Source organism: Atractosteus spatula, chromosome 8 (genome assembly GCF_055471065.1).
Source record: "Atractosteus spatula isolate fAtrSpa1 chromosome 8, fAtrSpa1.hap1, whole genome shotgun sequence".
In the NCBI taxonomy this organism is placed as follows: Eukaryota; Metazoa; Chordata; class Actinopteri; order Semionotiformes; family Lepisosteidae; genus Atractosteus; species Atractosteus spatula.
This window is the reverse complement of record NC_142713.1, coordinates 19,979,086-19,999,847: the sequence shown is the minus strand read 5'-3', so window position 1 is coordinate 19,999,847 and position 20,762 is coordinate 19,979,086. Positions and strand designations below refer to the sequence as shown.

Below are 20,762 nucleotides of genomic sequence, written 5' to 3'. Positions count from 1 at the left end.
ATACTTACATCCCCCAGGTCAGATGCAGTAAGTAAACCCTGAAAAACATGGTCAAATATGAAAACCAGGAGTTTGTGGGGGACACCAGAACCAGGATTGGGAACCACCACTGCTGTAATGAATCCATGTCCCCTTCTTCACTAGCTTAATTTTGTTTCCGATACAAAAAATTAAGTACATGTATGCAGTATTTTTGTGGCATTTACTACGTAAAACTTAACAACCCTAATTTTTCATGTATGTATCTAGAATAATAGTTAAAATTGCATCTTTAGCCAAGGCATCTTATACTGTAGATGAATTGTGTAATGTAACATTTTAAACACATGTTAACTGTCATTAAAAGAGGAAGTGCAGCCCCAATTTCTCAGACCTGTTATTAAATCTCAGTAACAAAATAGATTCATTGACATTATAGAAAAAATTTGCAAGTTTCGAACTAAGCACAAAATCGTTAATTTTGTGAAAGGGCTGTAAGTCAGCGTGTTGACACAAATTCTCATTCGAGTTTCCACAAGTTGCAACATGATGCGGCTCCTTCCTGCTCACTAGTCACTGTGATGACTAATGTAATGTGAGGTACAAGCAAAAAAGTACTGGATGTGCAGGAGACATTTCACCACAGAAATTTTCCAACATGGTCTGCACGCAGAGTTAACAAGTAGTATTTGCTGGCAAAACCGTCTCAAAGTTGAGAGCAATGTTTTTGTTGGATTAAAAGAGATGTTTTCACAAACCTGCTTTTTTAAGCATTCTTTAATGTAATAAGGCTGCATCGCATCCCCACATATTTTGTTGCCTCGTTCTGAATCGCAGAACACGGCACTGCAGACACCTGGAAATTAGATCTATTTTGTGATGTAAATTGGAGGTTTTAAGTTCTGTGTACATTTTGCTTTTATTGTGGTTTGAAATGCACTCATCAATGATCATTCTTTCTAACCCTGAAATATACAAAAAGTGTTGCAATTCCCCTTTGATAAGCAGAACGGACTCCAGAATATTCAGGAATATTATTCAGGAATATTGCATTAATATTAATATAGACAGCACATTAATCAATGAAGCAAAAATACAACACAAGGCATAATAGAGGCAATGGCAGCAAATGAGGAGCCAGATTAGAGTATGTTTGGACAGCTAAACAAGACATTTGTACTTCAAAAAATGCTCAGTCTTGAATCTCTGAGCATTCACTAGAAGGTAGAGTTCAGAAAATGTCACTTGTGATCTTATTCCTGCCATTGGTGATGTCTTAAAACCAGGGCTTGGCATAACAGTCCATAGTCACACCTCCAAGATAAACCAGGCTGCTGCTGTAAGTGGTAATGGTATAGGAAGTTCTCTTTTCTACTAAACTAATGACCCAGTATGGTTAACAGGGATACTGTGCTATAGAAGATGCTTTCGGTCTCATTTAATGTTACACCAAAGTCCACTTGATCATTCAAAGATCCCAAATCACATTTCGAAAGAGCAAGGTGTTAACCCCAGTGTCCAGTCTTAATTCCACCCTGGGCTTATACAATCTGTCTTTCTATTAAGTTCTTCCCCATCCAATTAGTAAAGCAATTTCTTAGTTTTCTACCTGACCTGCTGCATAGTGGGGTTTCTGGTACATAATGACTGCCAGGCATCACACAGGTGGATGATACTCTTCAGTAGTAGATGAAGAGGGTCCCCTCCTATCTATATCAAGTAAAGTATATTGAGATCATTTGCTACGAATAGTACTATGGAAATGCAAGGAATTATAATTTGTAGGTAGCAAATCACAGAAACAGACTTTTTAATTTGTTGCCTACTGGGACCTGTTAATCCCCTAGTGATCTACAGTGAGAAAACTGTACCATAAAAATAGTTTTGAAGTATAGAAGCAATAGCCTTACATGGAAAGTAGTTATTCATTTGAAATTTTTCATTCTAGATATCTGTAGATGCTTGCATGTGAGAAACCTTTTTCAAAATGGGTGGTCTTTCTAGGAAATAAAATCATATACTTGTCTTTCGTAAATTCCTATGAATACCTTTATTTCTCCATCATCTACTGCATTGTCATTGAAAAATCTAGAATTTATGGTTTTATCTATCCATCCGTCCATTTTCTATTTCATCCAGTTGAGGGTCATGGAGCCTAGGCAAGCAACATGCACACATCAGAATATCCCCTGGACAGAATGCCAGTTCATCACTAAGACACAACCAGGGCCAGTTTTCCCAATAGTCAGTTAACTCACCAGCATGATTTAGACTTTGGGTAGAAAAAGGAGCACCTGCAGGAAAGCCACATGAACATGGGGAGAACATACGAACTCCATGTAGAGTTTCAGCAGGGTACTCACCAATGCTCCACTGTACTGCCCTAGTATCATTGATAACATCAGTAATGAGTAAATGATAATATAGTGCCTTGATATTTAGCTGATATATTTCAGTATTTTCATAGAAAATGTTGGTAATTAGACAAGAAGCATTCGTTCTCCAGGGTGTCCAGGCCTCACCTTATAACTATACAAAGGTCACTAATTCTTAATTATGGAATATATCAGCAGCACTCGGCTTACACAGTATCTACTGCATTGCCCCTAAAGGTGGGATTAAAGCTGTAAAAATTCACATTTATTTAATTTTTAATTGCAGTTTAATTGCAAGTATAAATTACCTTGCACATTCACTAACTTGTATAACATCAATCTCTCAGAGTGCCATGGAAATTAAAATGTGGGAATTATACTACAGGGGGTTTCTCAAAAGTCTTTCTCAATGCAACATGATTTGCTCTTCTCAAACAAAAATTACAGTCATAATAACAAACATTTTGTAGTTTGCTTAATTTAAAAGTAGATTGTTTTATTCATAAAACTTTCATTAAAAATGGAAGATTAATAACTTATGATAAAGTAATGTAACAAATTCTGGTTCCACTTTGAATACTAAAATTTGTTGTTTAGAATTTAATGTAGTATAAACATTTTTATTGCTATGATATTTTGTTTCTGGTTTATTATTTACAAACTCTTTATTGCCATCTGTTACAAAAATACAAAGGCTATGAAGGAATAGGCTTTTTATTGTGAATTTTACTTATTTACATTTCTGTATAAGAACATACTTATAACGAATTTACTTATTAAGAACATATCTAGGAAATACCATTCTGTCAGAGTTGGACACTGGACTGAGGCCCTGTATCACATACAGTAACTATCACACTTCATCTCTATTTTATTTAATAGTGGCCTTTACAACTTCCGACAGAATTACATCTACAATTCATATAAGACAAGGCTTTGGACAAGTAGTTGTCTTTAAAAGTCCCAACATACCATACTACCCCAAGTCTACAGTGAGTATTGTGGTAATAAAAAAAACTATTAAAATACAGTATGTACAGTATATAAACAACAGATATCTATTAATGTAAAATACTGTATATCCACAGGCGGATATGGGTAAAGCAGAATACAGTATTTTTAAGTTAAGGAGAGTCAACACCACTATGCACAGAACTATCATTGAGCAGAAGTGTGAGTGACAGGGCTCTGCACAAGAGACTAGGCACAAAATGTGGCAAGGGTCCAGTGCATCTATTTGCATTGTGGGCTTGAAGTTTACCTGTCTTTAATTTTGTGTAACTGAGGCTCCAGGGCTGTATTAATTAAGAGCTGTGTCCTTGCATTACCACTGCTGAACCTCAGTTTTGACTTTCTAAAGTTCATTCTTTCTGCTTCCTCACATAATAAATATTACATTAAAGCACTTGAATAAACAAATCTATCAGTTATGCTGGCATTACAAATGGATCTTTACCGGTTTATTGGATTAGCTACCTACCTTGAGATCCTCCTTTGCTTCAGATGCTCAGTTGAAGGAAAATATATGAATATATTGGTGGCAAAGGAAGTCTCAGGTCTGTTAAAGCAATTATGTACATTAAAAAAAGCTTTAAAACCTAGTGCACTGCAGTGGGAAATTGTGTTGTCTGTGTTTCACACACGATATCTTTATCACTAGGTTGCATTCTCTGAGAGGGTTGAGACAGTTTACACTTGCCTTTTCAGAGCTTCAAAATATATCCATAAGGAGCCATTTTTAAATGTGAATCTTTGACTTTGGATTCAATTTTTTTAAGTACCTCTTTTAGATTATAGCACTGACTTTTTATATGCAGTAAAGCAGAGATAGATTACTTATCATTTTTTATGTCAGTTTTTCTTTTCATTTATCGCCTTCAGATATTTACTGAAATCTGAAATGTTTTGGTTTTTTTTCGTGATTTTCCCAGTGTGAAATTTGTATAATCCATTGCAGAATTGCTTTTAGAATTTTTTGTCCATGTGGTTCATTAAAATAATAGCTACACATTTTTTCTATACTACTGGTCATCTCATTTCTATGATAAAAATCATATAATTGCTTCTAACAGCTTTATTCTTTGTATTTATTATGTTTGCTTTTTTAATGTAATCTCCTTAGTATAAATTACCTTATCAGTTGTTTTAAAAATACTGTATCTTCTTAAAAGTTTCAAATACATTTTTCAGGTACTGAATTGACTTGTCGCACGAGTGACCACACTAACTGGTCACTCACTGTATTTCAGTAGTTCATTTATTATAGTTAAAATTATAAATGTGACAAGACAACAGAATTTATATAGATCGAAATGTGATGACTCACCTGGTGGAGAAAATGTCAATCTGACTAAGATCAGTGCCGATAAGATATGCCTTACTCATGAGGAATGAGCTGCTGCAGCTCTAAATACAGTATGGGCTGGAGGGAAGGGTGAGCTACAGTATAGCATAGTGCATTGAATGTCAGTAAATGAACAATTTCTTCTCTACTAGTAAATTAAAAATCAAAAGACAGAACAATCTTGGCAAGATAAAATAGAGGACAAAATAAAATAATCAAACACACCTCACTGATATTAAATCTTACAAAGATTGCAAGTGGCCAAATATTACCTGTTATTATGTTGCTTTATTTATCATAGTAAGGCAGTGGTACAGTATATGAACATTAAAAATCCACCCCTTGGGCTAATGAATTGGATATACTGGGGTCTAAATAAGTCATGAACGGCTGTGTGGCTTCTGAAAAAGTTCCACTTTATTGGGAGGACATAAATACGTCTCTCCAATTGCAGGAGTCCCACGGAATCAGTATACTGTAGGTGGCAAAGTTTCAGAATGTGCTTTTTGTGCAGCATTCAGTAGGGTACAGAATAAACATGGCATTGCATACTGTAGATTTATTGAATAGGGAAAGTCGGCTGCTGAATCCCAATTTCATCATTTAAATGGGAAGCATAATTTAAATGGGAAATCGTGTATCCTGGGTATGTTTATGATTTCATTTTTTATCTTCAACATCACTTTACTACAGGATATTTGCATTTAAGATGCACAAAGGTGACAGTCACAGTATTGGGCTTGGGGCATATTAAGGAGATTTTGGAATCAAACTGATTTTGAATATGAGGAGTCCAGTGTAACTTGTGAAGAATCTTGAACGCAGTATCTCAGCTTAATGTCTGTGCCGGGGAAGTGTTTTTTCCAGCTCCTGTGAAAACACAGCCAGTGCTCAATCACCAAATCAATCTTCTACTTTGCCCATGCCCCTGGCAGTGTGGTTGGGCAGGTTATCCATACCCCCGGCCCATAATTAAATGGCACTTGTTACCAGCAGGGTATTTATTCTCACTCCCCCGGCATGACAGTGCTCAATCTTAGACTTTGTGACTCTGTGACCTGGCACTTGATTCTCCCATGCTTGCATTATTTCCCTTCATGTTTTGAACTCCTCTTGGGCTTTAATCTGTTTGATCCCTTGACCTGGATTCCTGGATCTCTCTCTGCCTTAGCTTATGTCTTCCTGTGTTTGACCCTCTCCTATTGCCTGCACGACCATTCTTCTTGGCTTTCCCCTCTGTCCCTCTGCCTGTGGTTACCTCCACTGTGTGCCTGCAGCTCTGCAACGACTGCATGGCTGCCCTGCCATGCCCTGCCTGCCTGCTCTTACATTTCTGTTGCCTGTCATCGCCTGAGTTCTGTGCCTGTCTTCTCCTGCACAAGGATCCTCCTTCCAACTCAGACCACTGCACCCTTCAGCAGTGCATTATACTCAGTGCTTATTAGAAGCACCGAGCTAGTGTAATACACCAACTGTACTTTCAAGTTTCCATTTCTTATTTTCATTTTGTTTTTGTATTTCATTTTTTACGAACATGTTCATCTTTTCTGAAGCACTCCCACCTCTACAGTTTCTGCTGTTGCATTTTTTCACTCCTAGGGGGTTTATTATCATTGCCTTGAGGGCTATGAGTAGCATACTTACTTTCAAAGCACATTTCTTTACTTTTCTCCACTTTAGCTAAAAAAAGGTCATAACTTTACTGTGGTGAGAAAAAAAATGATTCTAGGGTTTATGTACATTTGTGGGGGAACATTCCAGAATGACTCTTTTAGCAATACGTATTTCAGCCTTTTTTGCCTGACAGCTGTAAATCAAAAGATTTATTTCTTCTATTTTTATCATAATCAGTAGTTCCAGAACAAATCAAAAAGTATTTTTTCTAAAGTTCACTAGAATATCTCTGATGCAATGTGATGAACTGTTTTTTTTAAGACTTTTACATTGCCAAATGCATGTTTTCAACCTGGTTTTTATTGTATTGGGGGCTTATAGCAACTACCTGTGCATAACCAGTGCTCAGTTTCAAAATGTGAATTTCCTGCCTGTTGCAGGAACATGTGCTATGGGTTTGAAATACAACGTGTGATGGCTGACATTTCACAGCAAACCATGGTTTTATGCCTAATTTTTGTACACAAAAGCAAATTACTTCTTTTCTCTTCCGCACGACACTAATTGTGACTATTAAATCACTAACCACAGAATGATTATTCTGAGGACATCTATTCTCTTACCAGTACCACACAAATTGTGTTTTGTTTTATAGGTTAGAAAGATGCTTTGAAACCATTGTTGAGAATTTGATACAAGTAGTTGGTGAGAGACATTGGGGAGACCACATAAAGGCCAAAATGATCATTCCTCAAGCAAAAATGCAATTATCGGAAAAACAGGTTTTGGATTTTATCAATTTATGGATAATTCCCGCATCTCATTCAAAGCAACAGTGCTTCCACCTACTATACTTATTCCCTTGTTTATTTATTATTTTGCAGTTGTAGAACTTTCAATTTAAGCAGCACCATTGAAAGTCTCCAAAATAGCAATATTTTAAATTCTGTAAACAACAAAGTTATAATTCAATAGGCATAGGTTTCCATTCTCTAGTGCACAGTTTCTGTGAGCCTTGCAAGTTGCCCATTCAATATAAACAATTGTATGTTCTCTCAGTTATTATTTGGGTAGTAACGATTTCCAATAGAAACTGCATGTATTACCATATTTGTGTACAAAGAATAAGTAGGTGTTTAGTGGAAAACTGAGTTATATAACAATTGAACAGCAGATATTTCACCAGTCAATTTTTATTCTAGCTTTTATACTGTGCATTTGAATATTTATATATACTCAGGTTCCTTTTAGAAATATACTCTCTATACTCTAAACTTGATAAACAGTCTCCTGTTGGACATTGCAACACTTAAAAGAATGACACTTTTCCACATAAGCTTAAATTGAGTGTCCTAAATATGTCCCCAATATACGTAAAAAATAGCTGTCACATAAAGCATGGTTTACTTTGTCTCAGAATTTCTTACATGATGTTCTTAATGGAGGCATTTTGTTCAAAGAGTGCATATGATCAGAAACACCATGGACTGCTGGTTTTCAGAGTCATGAAAACAAAGTATGGTTTTATTAATTCAGAGTTTTGTTAGCTTTTTCCAAAGAGTGACATATTGAAATTGCACTTTGAGAAAATTATACACATAAATCTATATTACATGGTACAATTTAATATCATCACTGGCTTGTGTTTAGATCTAAGAAAAAACTCTGAAGAGCTGTAGTGTAAAGTCATGTTTCATGCACAAACTTCATTGACAAAACCTTCCTCAGGTTTTAAATGTAATAGTGCCATCTAATGGTTGATACACACCGAGTAAATCAGAGCTGGATTTCTGCCATGTTTAATATGCCTTTTCTGATAGGTACTCAACAGTACTACGTTATTTATATTTATTATGAACAAAAGTGTATTTATTATTTAATATCTACTGCCTTTCCATTTGACACTTATGTATCACAGCATCCGTTTTGGGCATTTTTTGTATTTTGTTATTTTTATAAAGGCTGTTTGTTTTTTCATACGGGCTTAGCTTTGTTTATATAAGCATTTCAAACAATTCAAGACTGAAAGACATTTTCATTGCATGATGAAATACAGTAGCAGCTTACCAAACAAACACCAAATAAACACAATGGTACAAAACGTTACAATGCAGACTGATTTACTGGGTTCATATGAATTTTGTTGTTTCCTTAGTAGTAGATAATTTTTTGGTGTTGTTTTTTATTATTTGTATCCTCATTGGAGTATCGTCTCCAAGAAGCAAGATTCTTCTGTTCTCATTTTACATAAGCACACAGAAAGTAAACGTGCACACAAAATGATCCTGATCTGAAAGCCAGGAACCAACTGCATCAAGTTTATAAGGGTTTGTCTCTGAGTCTCAGCAGCCTTCTAATTAGTGGGATTTGGCATGTAGAGAGGAGAACTAATCTCTCCAGTTTACCTCTGTCAAGCAAAGCAAGAGCTCTGTGGCCAATAAACATGGTAGGTCCTAAATGACACTGGCTACATGCTGTAAGCAAGACCTCAATTATTATCCCATCCAGTAAAAGGCACACAAGCTTAACCAACTGGGTCAGAGCAGATGACTTGATGTGAAATTTCTAAGGAAAAAACAACTTTTCCTGAAAAATGTTAACCATTTAAAGGTAAACATTTTCCTTGAAAAATCATTATGGAGGTGTTAAGGCTTCTCTATTGTATCATAAAAGAACTATACAAAATCCCTCATTTTGGAGACAGTTCTGTATCATGAAATGCCAGGGTAGACATTTATTTTACTGCTTTAGAAAAGTTAAAATTGTAAGACAAAAATTCATTTAATTTACCTACCTTCTTTGTCACTGACTGATGATAGTAATTAGCATTGTCTACCATTGTAGGCAATGAGATGCTTAACTAATTGAAATGAATTGTTTTGTATTGACAAATTTAAGCCTTACAGTTTAACTTGGTCACAATGATGTTACTAAAGGAGTTTAAAGTACATTTCCATAAACTTAACATATATTTTATTTATATGCTTTTTTAAGGAACAGGGAAGGAAGGATTACCAGTAGTTGAAAGAAAAAGTAACAAGTCTTGCTCTTGTTACAGTGTTATTTAAATTATGAAATCTTTATTTTCATTGTACAAAACATAGTATTTACATATATTTCATATGTATTTATTTGTGTACGTAATAATATTTACAGTCTTTTCTGAATGACATTACGAAAGATACCCTTCTAAATCTCGCATAATCTGTTCCATCACCAATACAGAATACAAATACTATAATCATCGTTTTCCGTTCTAAACTGATAGATGTTTTTTAAAAATTAAATAGCTACTATTTTTATTATATACTTCTTAATAACCCTATTTGTAATCTGCAGTTGTAAATCTCTTTTTCAGTTTTTTAGTAACAACTACCCAAGGAGAATGTGGATCAGCAGACACCTTATAACACACTGGAGGTTCAGTAGTGCTTGGTGGGACAGATATTGCCAACAAGTGGAGCAGTGTATCTCTCGATGTTGTCACTATAAGCTTGCAGGTGTCTGGCCAGTTGCAGAAGCCAATGTTTCATGGACGGCTAAATGAATCCTGGATGACTATATTCCACTCTATCCAGGCACCAGTCTGACAATTGTGCTCTTCTGCTTGTGGTGTTCTAATCACAGTCAGTTGGTGACAATTCATAGGTTCATATCAACAATATCAGACTGAAGAGAGTCCAGGTCGAGTTCAGTCCAGGTTAATAATTCAGTTACTTAGTAAAAAAGTAAAGTGCATTCTTAAGCTCAGAGGCTCATCAGGCCAGAGTTCTTCCTAGTTTCTAGGAAAACATGACTCCCACCTCTACAGAAGTGTATTGTAAGATTACATCTAGCACTCATTTATACAACTAATGTATTAACATACATTAGATTAATGGGGGAAATTATATGTTAAATAATGCAACTTTAGTTTCTAGAGCAGGAACTTGAGCCCACAACCACAAAATACATTTACCACCTGATTTTATCATTTATCAGAAGTTAAGAATGCTGCGCTTGGTCAGTCCTGGAATGGGCCACATCCAGGGCAAAGCAAGGGACACTGAGATATCAAACAGTGGTTGTGGCTACAGTACTTGGGTATTGAAGTTTTCATTGCCCTTTTCAAAAGAGTAGGGATGTTAACTCTGGAGTCCTTGCTGAAATTCCACTCTTGGCCTTCACAGCCTGCAGTCTGGCCTTTCTAAAGCATCACCTTAATTTGTTTGGTAAAGCAGATTCGTACTTCTCCACCTGATCTGCTATGTAGTGCACTGCTGGTGCATAACAGTTGCTGTAAGGCACCCAGGTGGGTCCTGCACTTCAGTGGTGGATGAAGTGGGTCACCTTCAATATGTAAAGTGCTTTGATAATCTTTAGGATGTTGTACAGTATAGGGCATAAGATTTCCTTAATTCATTGATCCCTTTAAATTTAGAGTTGAGAGCCCCTAATAACTAAATTGATCATTAATGGGAGATACTGTAAAGCCTTTTTTGATCCTATTGTTCAGTGTGTAGTGTTTGGCAGGGTTTCCAATGCTATTGATCATATTAAACAAGACAAAAATGACTAGGAACCAGCTGAGTGGCAATCCATGATGAGGTTGACAAGCACAATTGTGTTTGTTAAGGGGAAAATTAACTTGATGTTCTGTCTTGTATTCAACTTGCCTTTTTATTTCAAGAAGAAGTTGCTCTATAAAATGTATATTCTTACCTTTAGTAAGAATTACTATACAGTAACTGCCTTGATGTTTTTATAGGGTTATATTTCTTTGATCATTTATTATATTGTAACATTATATTTTATTAGGATTTTACAGCTGCCTGCTTCTTTTCAACTTAATGTTTCAAAGATAACACTTCCAGTGTATACTCTATGTATTATTTATATTGTTGCTTTTGTTATGCATAGTTTCAGTTGATAAAAATATCCTATTCGTGTAGCATCAGAGCACTGCCAAGATACTACGAAAAAAATACACGATTAAGGCCTTTTTTGTTTACAACAAAACAGTCAATTTCTTTATTCCTTTTTTAAAATTCACTGTACCAAATATTTAATGTTAAACTTTTAAACCACAGCAGTTTTTTTTTGTTTATTTTATGTTTAGTTATTGTAGTTATGGAAGGGTATGTGGAAAATTACACTAAGAAAAAGAAATGAGAAGAAAATATATTTTGCTTGCTCTAGAAAGACAGTGATATAGCACAGGTGTCAGTTTTTACATGATTATGTTACAAATTAATGAATGTGGGAAGGGCTGTGCAGCACTTTGGCATCCTTGTTAACTTTGAGCAATTTTAATGTTTTTCAGTTCTATTTTTACAGTTGTAATAATTATGGAACATTTGGTTTAAGAACACATCAAGAATTGAATTGTCAACACACCCACTGCTTTACTTGAAAAAAATGAAATGAAAATTCCACAAGCTTAATATATCACCATACACTTGACTGTCTCTGTGATTTATGGAGTTCATAAACTCATAACTTCTCATTATTGATGAATGATTTGCTGGTGGTTTATCACAGGCTCAAGTAATCGAAATCTAGATATATCGGCAACACTTAAATTGCAACAGTCAGTCAAAGTATTAAAAAAAGAAATATTGTAACTCTCTTTCAAACAGACAAATCAACCTAAAACAAATGGGGTAGTATTTTTATTGAGGCAAACCCCCGTAGAGTCAACAAACACATCAATGCAATGATAGGGCTGGCAGGGATATACTGTACAGTACATGTGTAGGAGAGACTGATCCCAGCAGGTAAGTAGGGATTGATATTCCAGTAAAAATTGCATATAATTTCATCATAGCCGCAGTTTGTTCATTTGCAGAGCTGGGAACAAGATTTGGAGAATAAGTTACTCTTGCTGGTGGTTCATTGACCAGAACCCATCAGCAATTCTTTTCCAATATGTTCACATTTTTAAAACAAATGTAAAAAGAAGTTTATGATCTTGTGTGCCAGCTTGCTTGTAGAATATTTTATGGAATAGTTTTAAGAATTCAAATATACTGTATTAAGACTATGACAGGCCCCTGGCCCCTCCAACACACATCACTCCCAACCAACAAACACAACTGTGCCCTACTTGTCATTACACTTAAAGTTCAAGTCTTGTTCAAAACGTACAAAAACAGAACTTAAGACCGGTTAGAATCATTTCTTAATAGCACAATATTATAGGCTACTATAAGTGAAGTCTTCCTGCATACTGGCCGACATACTGTACGAATTAACACCGCCACAGATAGTCTTCTTAACAAACACAAAGCGTATTCCTACCTTTATTTCCACAACAGACTCAACCACTGCCCACTCGAAAACACAAGCAGCATTACAAAGAATGCAGTTAAATAACGCAAATTGCACAAAATCATCTCAAATACAAATAGGTGTTTTACTCCTACGCGGTGGGATGACCATGGCTGGTAGCCTAGCTGATATAACTAGTTAAGACAAGGTAATCATTTTGACCAGTGATTAATACAAATAACGGTAGAGGCTCATGTTCAGTGAGAAAAACAAAACATCTTACAGTAGTTACCATCAGTAAAGCTGAAAGCAACGCATGTGACCTGAACCGAGCTTTTAAGAACGGTGGTCTAAAAACAGTTTTGAGTGTGTAGAAAGATGTTGCTGTCGAAGCACTGCATACTAAGGTCAGTTTCTCTGTTAGTAAATAGACTACTGCAGGCATTGCTTAAATGGTTTTGTGGTGTTCTGACAGCAGTCCCTGAACAGTCCATTTCTGAGGCCTGTTCCTCTTATATTAGGGACATGAGGAATCGGCACGCAACTTTGTACACTTCATAAATCGAATCCAATCAAAGACGAACAGGTGCACCGCCGGGCATTCCGGGTGAATAAACGAACGCACCCTTATGCGCTATATAAAGCACACAGCCTACGAAAGAAATTCGTAGGCACCGTCCAAACGAAATTATAGCAAGCACAATTAAGTTAGAAAACTGCAGAGGTCGAACAGATATGCCACGGCTGGCATGGAAATAATAACATGATGTAAACAGGTCTAATTTAGTCTAATATTCAATTTAGCCCCACCTTTGATGTATTTTGAGTTGGCGTGCGATGTTTGGTCTACATCACAAAGCGTATACGGCTGGTCTTGGCTTTGAATATGATAACTGCAGAATTGGAACTGTCGAACCGTGCTTTTTTAAATGACATTTGTTTTCCATGATAAACTAATTAACTTTGGCAAGCTCGTATGCGAGTAGCTCACTCGATGTTGCACCACAATATTTTTATTTTACTCCAACGTCAAGAATTTGACAGCGACTTAGCCAATTATAATCACATTGACCTCTCCATTTTATTTGTTTCGTTTTTTTATTGGTTAGAAACGCTACGACAATCGTCACACTGTCAATTTTCTTTTAATTGACTGGGTCAGAGAGGAATCTCTCTTTGACTGGGTATGCCAGGCTCACCCGTAGCTATGCCCCTGAATGGATTTTTTTTTGCAAAATTGGGATGGGCAGGGAAATGAGCCAACGGAGTATTTGATTGAGAGATATATACGGTACCGGTACTTAGCGATACATGGATAAATTGCAGTAATCTATTGTAGTAATTATACCCTAGTGCCCCCCCCAGTTTGTGGGCCCCGGGCTTGAGCCCCGGTAAGCCCGATACGTCCCTGACTGTATTTCAATTGGTTTTTATCATTTCGCTTGCAAGACTAATTTCCAATGCCATTTAAATGTTCTTAGGGTCATGCAATTAGTTTACCTATCTACTTAAGCAGATACAGTGTACACTTTTACAAAATAAACAAAAATGGGTTTTTAGATATAAATGTACGATATATTTGTATAGTTTTATCTAGAAAGAACTTACCAACGTTGCTTCGTTTGTTGAGGTTGTGGTGATGCTATTCAAACGTTATTACAATTGTTGAGGAGGTACAATTCTATAAAGGTTGCATGTAATCATCAAACAAGTTCTAGAGGAGGAGCATTTGCTCTCTTACTATAAACATAGTACCTACTGTACATATATACCTGATTTACTCATTGTGTATTTACTCACCTGCTGGGCACTCCTTTGGTACATCTTTTTGGTACTCAGCTTTACAGTTTCATTAGAGACTGTTGACATTTGGCAATACTAGGCCTTACCTTTCTCCCCACCACCACCCTCTTATCTGTGATTCTTACTCCTATTCTTTCCCCTCCACAGGCTTCACATGCCTCAGCTATGGACCTCAGTGACCATAGCTTTAGCTGATATTTCTGTTCAGAGCCATAATTTTAATGGCATCACTTTAGCTGTTATTTCTTTCTTCCTCTGGGGGTTCCGCAAGTGATAACTCATAACTCATTGCAGCTGACGTCAGTACAGCATGTTCCAATACTCAACACAAATTCCAGTCATAAGCAATTTAGATTTTGTTTACGTTACTGTCACCTGTTCATTAACTTGAATGCCATAAACTGCAGTCATACGGTACATGGCTCTCATCCATTGTCAAATCTGAAACTTTGCATATCTGAACTGACTCAGTCAAACAAAGCTCATGCAAAAATACTGTAGGTCCTTCATTGAAGAAACCTACATTGGTGTTTTGGGGTTCCTTTAATCCTTTTTGGGGGATTTGGCAGTCTTGTCCTTATAACCAGGGATGTCATTTCTTCAGCCACATAATTGAAATATAGTGTTGCGCCAAACAGTGAAATATTATTATGTCTTGCAATGAGATCACAGTTGTGCAGTTAATATACCAGTAGAATAGTCTAAATTGTTAATTGATTTATATTATTATGAGGTTTACTATTGGGGTCAGAAATATTGGTCTTTTTTAAATTGGTATAAAGCTGCTGTCTAGTGAAAATGTAATTTTTGTGACTTTTCTTCAGTCTACACTGGCAATGTTATCTCTGTGTCACTGATGCTCTGCATTGTGTCACGTGTTGTGGCATGTCAAGAAGGATTAGTGATTTTGAACCTCACAGTAACATAAAAAGTGGTGTTCATTTGCCTGAAGAGCTTTTTATTGTCATATTTTATAAAACAGAAAGTTTTTTTTATTAACTTGCATTCATGTTTTGTATTCACAGCCCCTTTTTCGCCCCCAGATGTGGACAACGTTGTGAAGTTTGATGCTTTTGGGGATGGAATGGGTCGTTACACTATATTTAACTATCAGAAAACAACTGAGAAATACTCGTATGTTAGGGTGGGGCAGTGGGCAGAGACTTTGACCCTGAACACTGAAATCATTCATTGGCCCAAACACTCAGTCCCCACCTCCCAGTGTAGTGACCCCTGTGCCAGAAATGAGATGAAGAAAATGCAGGCAGGGGAGTACTGCTGTTGGATTTGTACACCTTGTGAACCTTATGAATACTTGTCCGACGAGTTCACCTGCATGGCCTGTAGCCCCGGGCAATGGCCAGCTGAAGACCTGACAGGCTGCTTTGATTTACCGGAGGATTATATCATGTGGGAAGATGCCTGGGCGATCGGTCCCATTACCATAGCCTGTGTTGGCTTTATTTGCACCTTCATGGTAATGGCAGTTTTTATTAGACACAATAATACTCCACTGGTTAAGGCCTCTGGTCGGGAACTCTGCTATATCTTGCTGTTTGGTGTCTTCATGTCCTACTGCATGACTTTCTTCTTTATTGCTAAGCCATCTCCAGCAATATGTACCTTACGTCGCCTTGGCCTTGGGACTTCCTTTGCAGTATGCTACGCAGCACTTCTTACAAAGACTAACCGCATCGCCAGGATATTCAATGGTGTGAAGGAGGGAACACAGAGGCCCAAGTTCATTAGCCCTAGCTCACAGGTCTTTATCTGCATGAGCCTTATATCAGTCCAGATTGTGATTGTGTCTGTTTGGCTTATGCTGGAAGTGCCTGGCACTAGAAGGTTCACTCTGCCAGAGAAGAGAGAGACTGTTATTTTGAAATGCAATGTCAGAGACTCCAGTATGTTAATATCACTGTCATATGATGTAGTGCTTGTAATCCTATGTACGTATTATGCCTTTAAGACCAGGAAGTGTCCTGAAAACTTTAATGAGGCCAAATTCATTGGCTTCACAATGTACACCACCTGCATTATCTGGCTGGCCTTCCTCCCGATTTTTTATGTGACCTCCAGCGATTACAGGGTAAGTTGATTATTCATCCCTGCGCAATATCACACTTCACAAGTGACTACTCAAGTGTTTGCACTCATTTCAGTGCTGCTCAAGGGACATATTAAATCCACTATCAGAGTCTAATAGTCATAAGCTACAGATATCGTCTACAATAGCACAAATAGATTTACAAGTTGGATCAGGCCTGGACAAAATCAAAACTTCAGCTAACCCAATAATTACAAATTACAAACCCATTGTTCAGTTGCAGACACTCTTTTCATTTAAAGAAGAATCCTCTTGAAAACCAAAACAAAAAGTGTTTCAATTTACAAGTTGGAGTGGGTCAACATTTTCTTTGGTTCTGACCTAAAGGATTTTGTAAGAAATGTGTATTTTAGCATAAAATCTGCATTGATTTTAAGGCATTTGGCACTGTCATTGACTTATTTTAAACACTCAGTATGTAAGTTACTCTAAGTTCCTTCTTTGTAATCAGTCTTTTAGTCCTTTAAAATCAAGGGTCAATCGAAAGTGGCCTTTTAGCAATTGAGGATGCACAACCCACTTCTTGTGCTCTGATATTCTATTTTAAAACTACATGTAAAGAATAAAGAGCAGGAACAAAATGTAAAAATTTGAGCCTCCGGTTTGTGTGAAATTGGTTAAAATTCTTGCTTCATTAATAGAGTGGAATTTTTAAACCTGAACTATGTGTTTTCTGTTTTCATTGTTTACATGTCAAGATAATCATGGTCAATACCTAAATACAATACTTAACAGCCAATAAAATACTTTATTTTGTAGTTTACATCAAGCTGATTTTTGAAGCACTGGAAGGCAGCCAACATGAGTTGATAGCAGAAATGTTGAAAGGGGAAAAAAGCAAAGAAGTCACTTCCAAGCAATTTTACATTCCTTGAAATGTTGCCAGTGAGAGAAAATTAAAACCATTAGGAATATTCTCAAAGCAATGATTTGCATTAAATATGCAATTATAAGGTTTATTTATAAACTCAGTAAAATATGTGAGAACAGATCTTATGATGTTGTACTATTTGCAGTTGTTTTATCTTTCGTCTTATGAATACTATAATTTGCCAAGAAATGCTGATTATTCAAAAAAATAAAAAGGCAGCTTCACATGCAGCTTATGTGTGTGATATTAGAAATAATTATTAAGGCAATGAGAAAATGTACTATATATTTCAAACCACACTCTTTAAATGGATATATGTTGTCTACAAATGAAATATTATCTAATGTAATATCAGATTGACAGGCTATAATGTTATTAGTGAACAGGCATCCGATTATGAATTTCCACACTGCTGCAGCACCTACAGCATGTACTGCAAATACAGGCAATGATATCGTATTGGTGAATACTATGGATCCTGGGAAGAAAATACCACATGGAAAGAGTGTAGAATTCAGTTGAAGTTAATGAAGTTCACTTCCTTTGACAGAGGCAACCCAATGTTATGTTTTACCCAGTGCTGTATGTGAGACCCTAATAAAGGTTTATGAAACTGGCACTTTTGACAGTTTGGTTTTTCCTCCTCAACACATTTTATTTTATGTGTACCAGTTTCACAAACCCAACCCAGAGTTTAATAAATCAGGGCAAAATCTGTAATCGGGCTGCTTTCTGTTAAAGAGGGTAGCACCCATCTTTCTTTAACCAAAACTAATGTCTGTGTCCTTGTCTTTATAAAGCACTTTCATTATCATGTGCTGAATAATTATTGAAGAAGAGAGGAGGAAAGGAAAAGATTCAAAAGTTATCACTGCTGTAATCAATGTTCATTTTTAATTTGATCTGTTTTTGCTCTTCTACTGTAGGTCCAGACTACCACCATGTGTATTTCAGTGAGTTTAAGTGGCTTTGTCGTCCTGGGGTGCATGTTTGCGCCCAAGGTCCATATTATAATGTTCCAGCCACAAAAGAATGTAACTAGTCACAGACTACATCTGAACCGATTCAGCGTCAGTGGGACAGGAACGACATATTCACATTGTAAGTAGCTGAAAAAAAAAATCTTCTTGTACTGCTAACCTCACCTTTTGATATGAAAGGTGGACCAAGGATAACCATTTATGTTCAGCGGCATTAAAAGAAATATGAGATTCAGTTTAAAGTCACAATTGTATAAGGCCACATAATTGGTTTCTTAGGGAAAAGTTATCTTCAAAAATCAAGCTGAAGCAAAAGCTGCAGTGATACAGTGTGTTATGAGGTCTTTTGCGTCATAAATGCAAAAGATTTTGCTTTTCAAAACTACAGTACTTTGTACTTTGTGCACAGTAACCATTTTCAATTTAATAAGCATGTTTGTGTTTATTTTTATTACAGCCTCCTCACTGGTATTTTGTTTGAATTCAAAATTATGTCTTGCCACAACCAATTTTCTCAGTTAGCTGTAAATATTGTTCTCACTTTGGCATGTCTGTTTTTATAATTATTATTATGTTCAAATTTGTCCTAGTAGCTGAAATGTGTCACAATCATTTTCTTGCAGTAAAATAATGGTAGGAACTAAGAACTATTTTTAAACCTTGCAAAAAAACAACTATTTTTCAAATGTTCTTATATTTCCTATATAACATGTTAAACCTACCAGTCATATAAATATTCTAGTATTATAACGTCCTACTTTCTATAGGAATTGAACATCCTTGAATTGAAAATATCCTTCCATCATATTATGACAAATTTCAAAACTGGCAACCCCATATTTCTGTGATGCATAATATAAAATATATAATATATAAATACTCTTTGGTCTTCTGATGGCCTGGAGAGAATTGTGAGATTTTGAGTGTGATGTTCTACATGTAGGAGCACCTTTTTATGTGCCACTGCTTCTGAGGTCTTATTTGAACATCACTGCTATTAAGTCAATACCTATTGTACTACAAAAAAAGGTGATTGCACTCAGGAAAAATTGTAAATACTGAGTTATTGTTAATCCTTATAAATGCAGTGCAAGATGTTTTTACACCAATGTTTCAGGGAAAAACAAAGTGTTATTAGGAGACAGCATTTTTTCATCAAAAATATCCTAACCAATATAAAACTCCAAGTAGCTATACCAATTATGTTGTTTGAACTCTAACTAACCTGTTACATTTTCTTAATAGAGAAGTGAGAACTTGCAGGGATATTTGTGTTTACATACAAATACAGTACTTGCTATGTATATGAATAATTGCTAGCAAGGTGGTGCAGTGGTGAGCAGTGCTGTCTTGCAGAGCTGGGGACCTGGGTTTAATTCCACATCTAGGGTGCTATGGTTTGTGCTGCATTTTCACCCTGTGTTTGTTGTTCCAGTTTCCTCCCACAATCCAAAGACATAATGGTGGGTTAATTGGCTTTTGGGAAAATTGCCCTTGATGTGAACCCGTGCGTGTCTGTGTGTGCCCTGCGATGGACTGGTGTCCTGTCCAGGATGTACACTGCCTCGAGCTCATTTCTTGCTGTGATAGGCTCTGTCTCTCTGTGACCCTGAATTGGGTCAAGCTGTTAGATGCTTACAGTTGGATGAATCACTGCTACAGGGAACTGTGTATTCTTTATTTCAGTCATTTTAGTTATGTTTTATAATTGTTGCAAATATAGCAAGACACTTTAATAAGTGTAAATCAAAAATAATGTCAAATACATTTCTGATTATCACACAATATCGTGGCAAGACCAATCAAATTAAATAAAAAAATGTATCTTGAAGATCACACTGAGTTATTACCCGTATTTATGAAAAGGAACCATGTTTGAACATCTGATGTTAGGAAAATAAATATGGTTTTAATGCACACTGGATGAGTGATGCAGTTCTCAGTGACAACACATGAACCTAACAGGTACTGGGTCTGACAAGGCGCAGAAGACATTGCCGGATATCTTGTGTGACACATTTTAACACCACTGCCTGATGATCACCAGTTACAGATAGTTAGTGCCCTCCACCCTAAATAGTCACTCCAGACTCAAACCTTTGGACTGTAGCACTCAACCTGCACTTTGAACATGCACCATTAATGGGTTCAATTAAATGCTATTTCAGAAGTCAGGTCAAATCCTAATTAATGCAATGCAGCAATGAAATTCATCAGGGTAATGTATTAAAAGTTAGCATAACTTATCTGGCTACAGAAATGGCAACATGACAGGATCTCACTCCCTTCAGGAGGAATGAGCCAGGGAGCTACTGCAAAAGTGAATGTGGAGTAGAGGGAAGACTGAAAGAACTGCAAAATGCTGCCCATGAGGCAAGATACATTAATGTAGGAGAGCAGAAGTGGGTGAGATTAGAATTTGACCTTGTCCTGAACTTCT

At 36.4% G+C, this 20,762-nt stretch overlaps 1 protein-coding gene across 1 annotated transcript in view; it reads left to right on the top strand.

The window, feature by feature from the left end:
• The window catches only part of grm3 (glutamate receptor, metabotropic 3), an 83,665-nt gene that overhangs the window by 60,185 nt on the left and 2,718 nt on the right, over window positions 1-20,762 (top strand). The window contains exons 4-5 of the mRNA XM_088922883.1: window positions 15,390-16,453; window positions 18,269-18,443. Coding sequence (XP_088779009.1) covers window positions 15,390-16,453; window positions 18,269-18,443 — 1,239 coding nt within the window. The remainder of the gene's footprint in view (window positions 1-15,389; window positions 16,454-18,268; window positions 18,444-20,762) is intronic.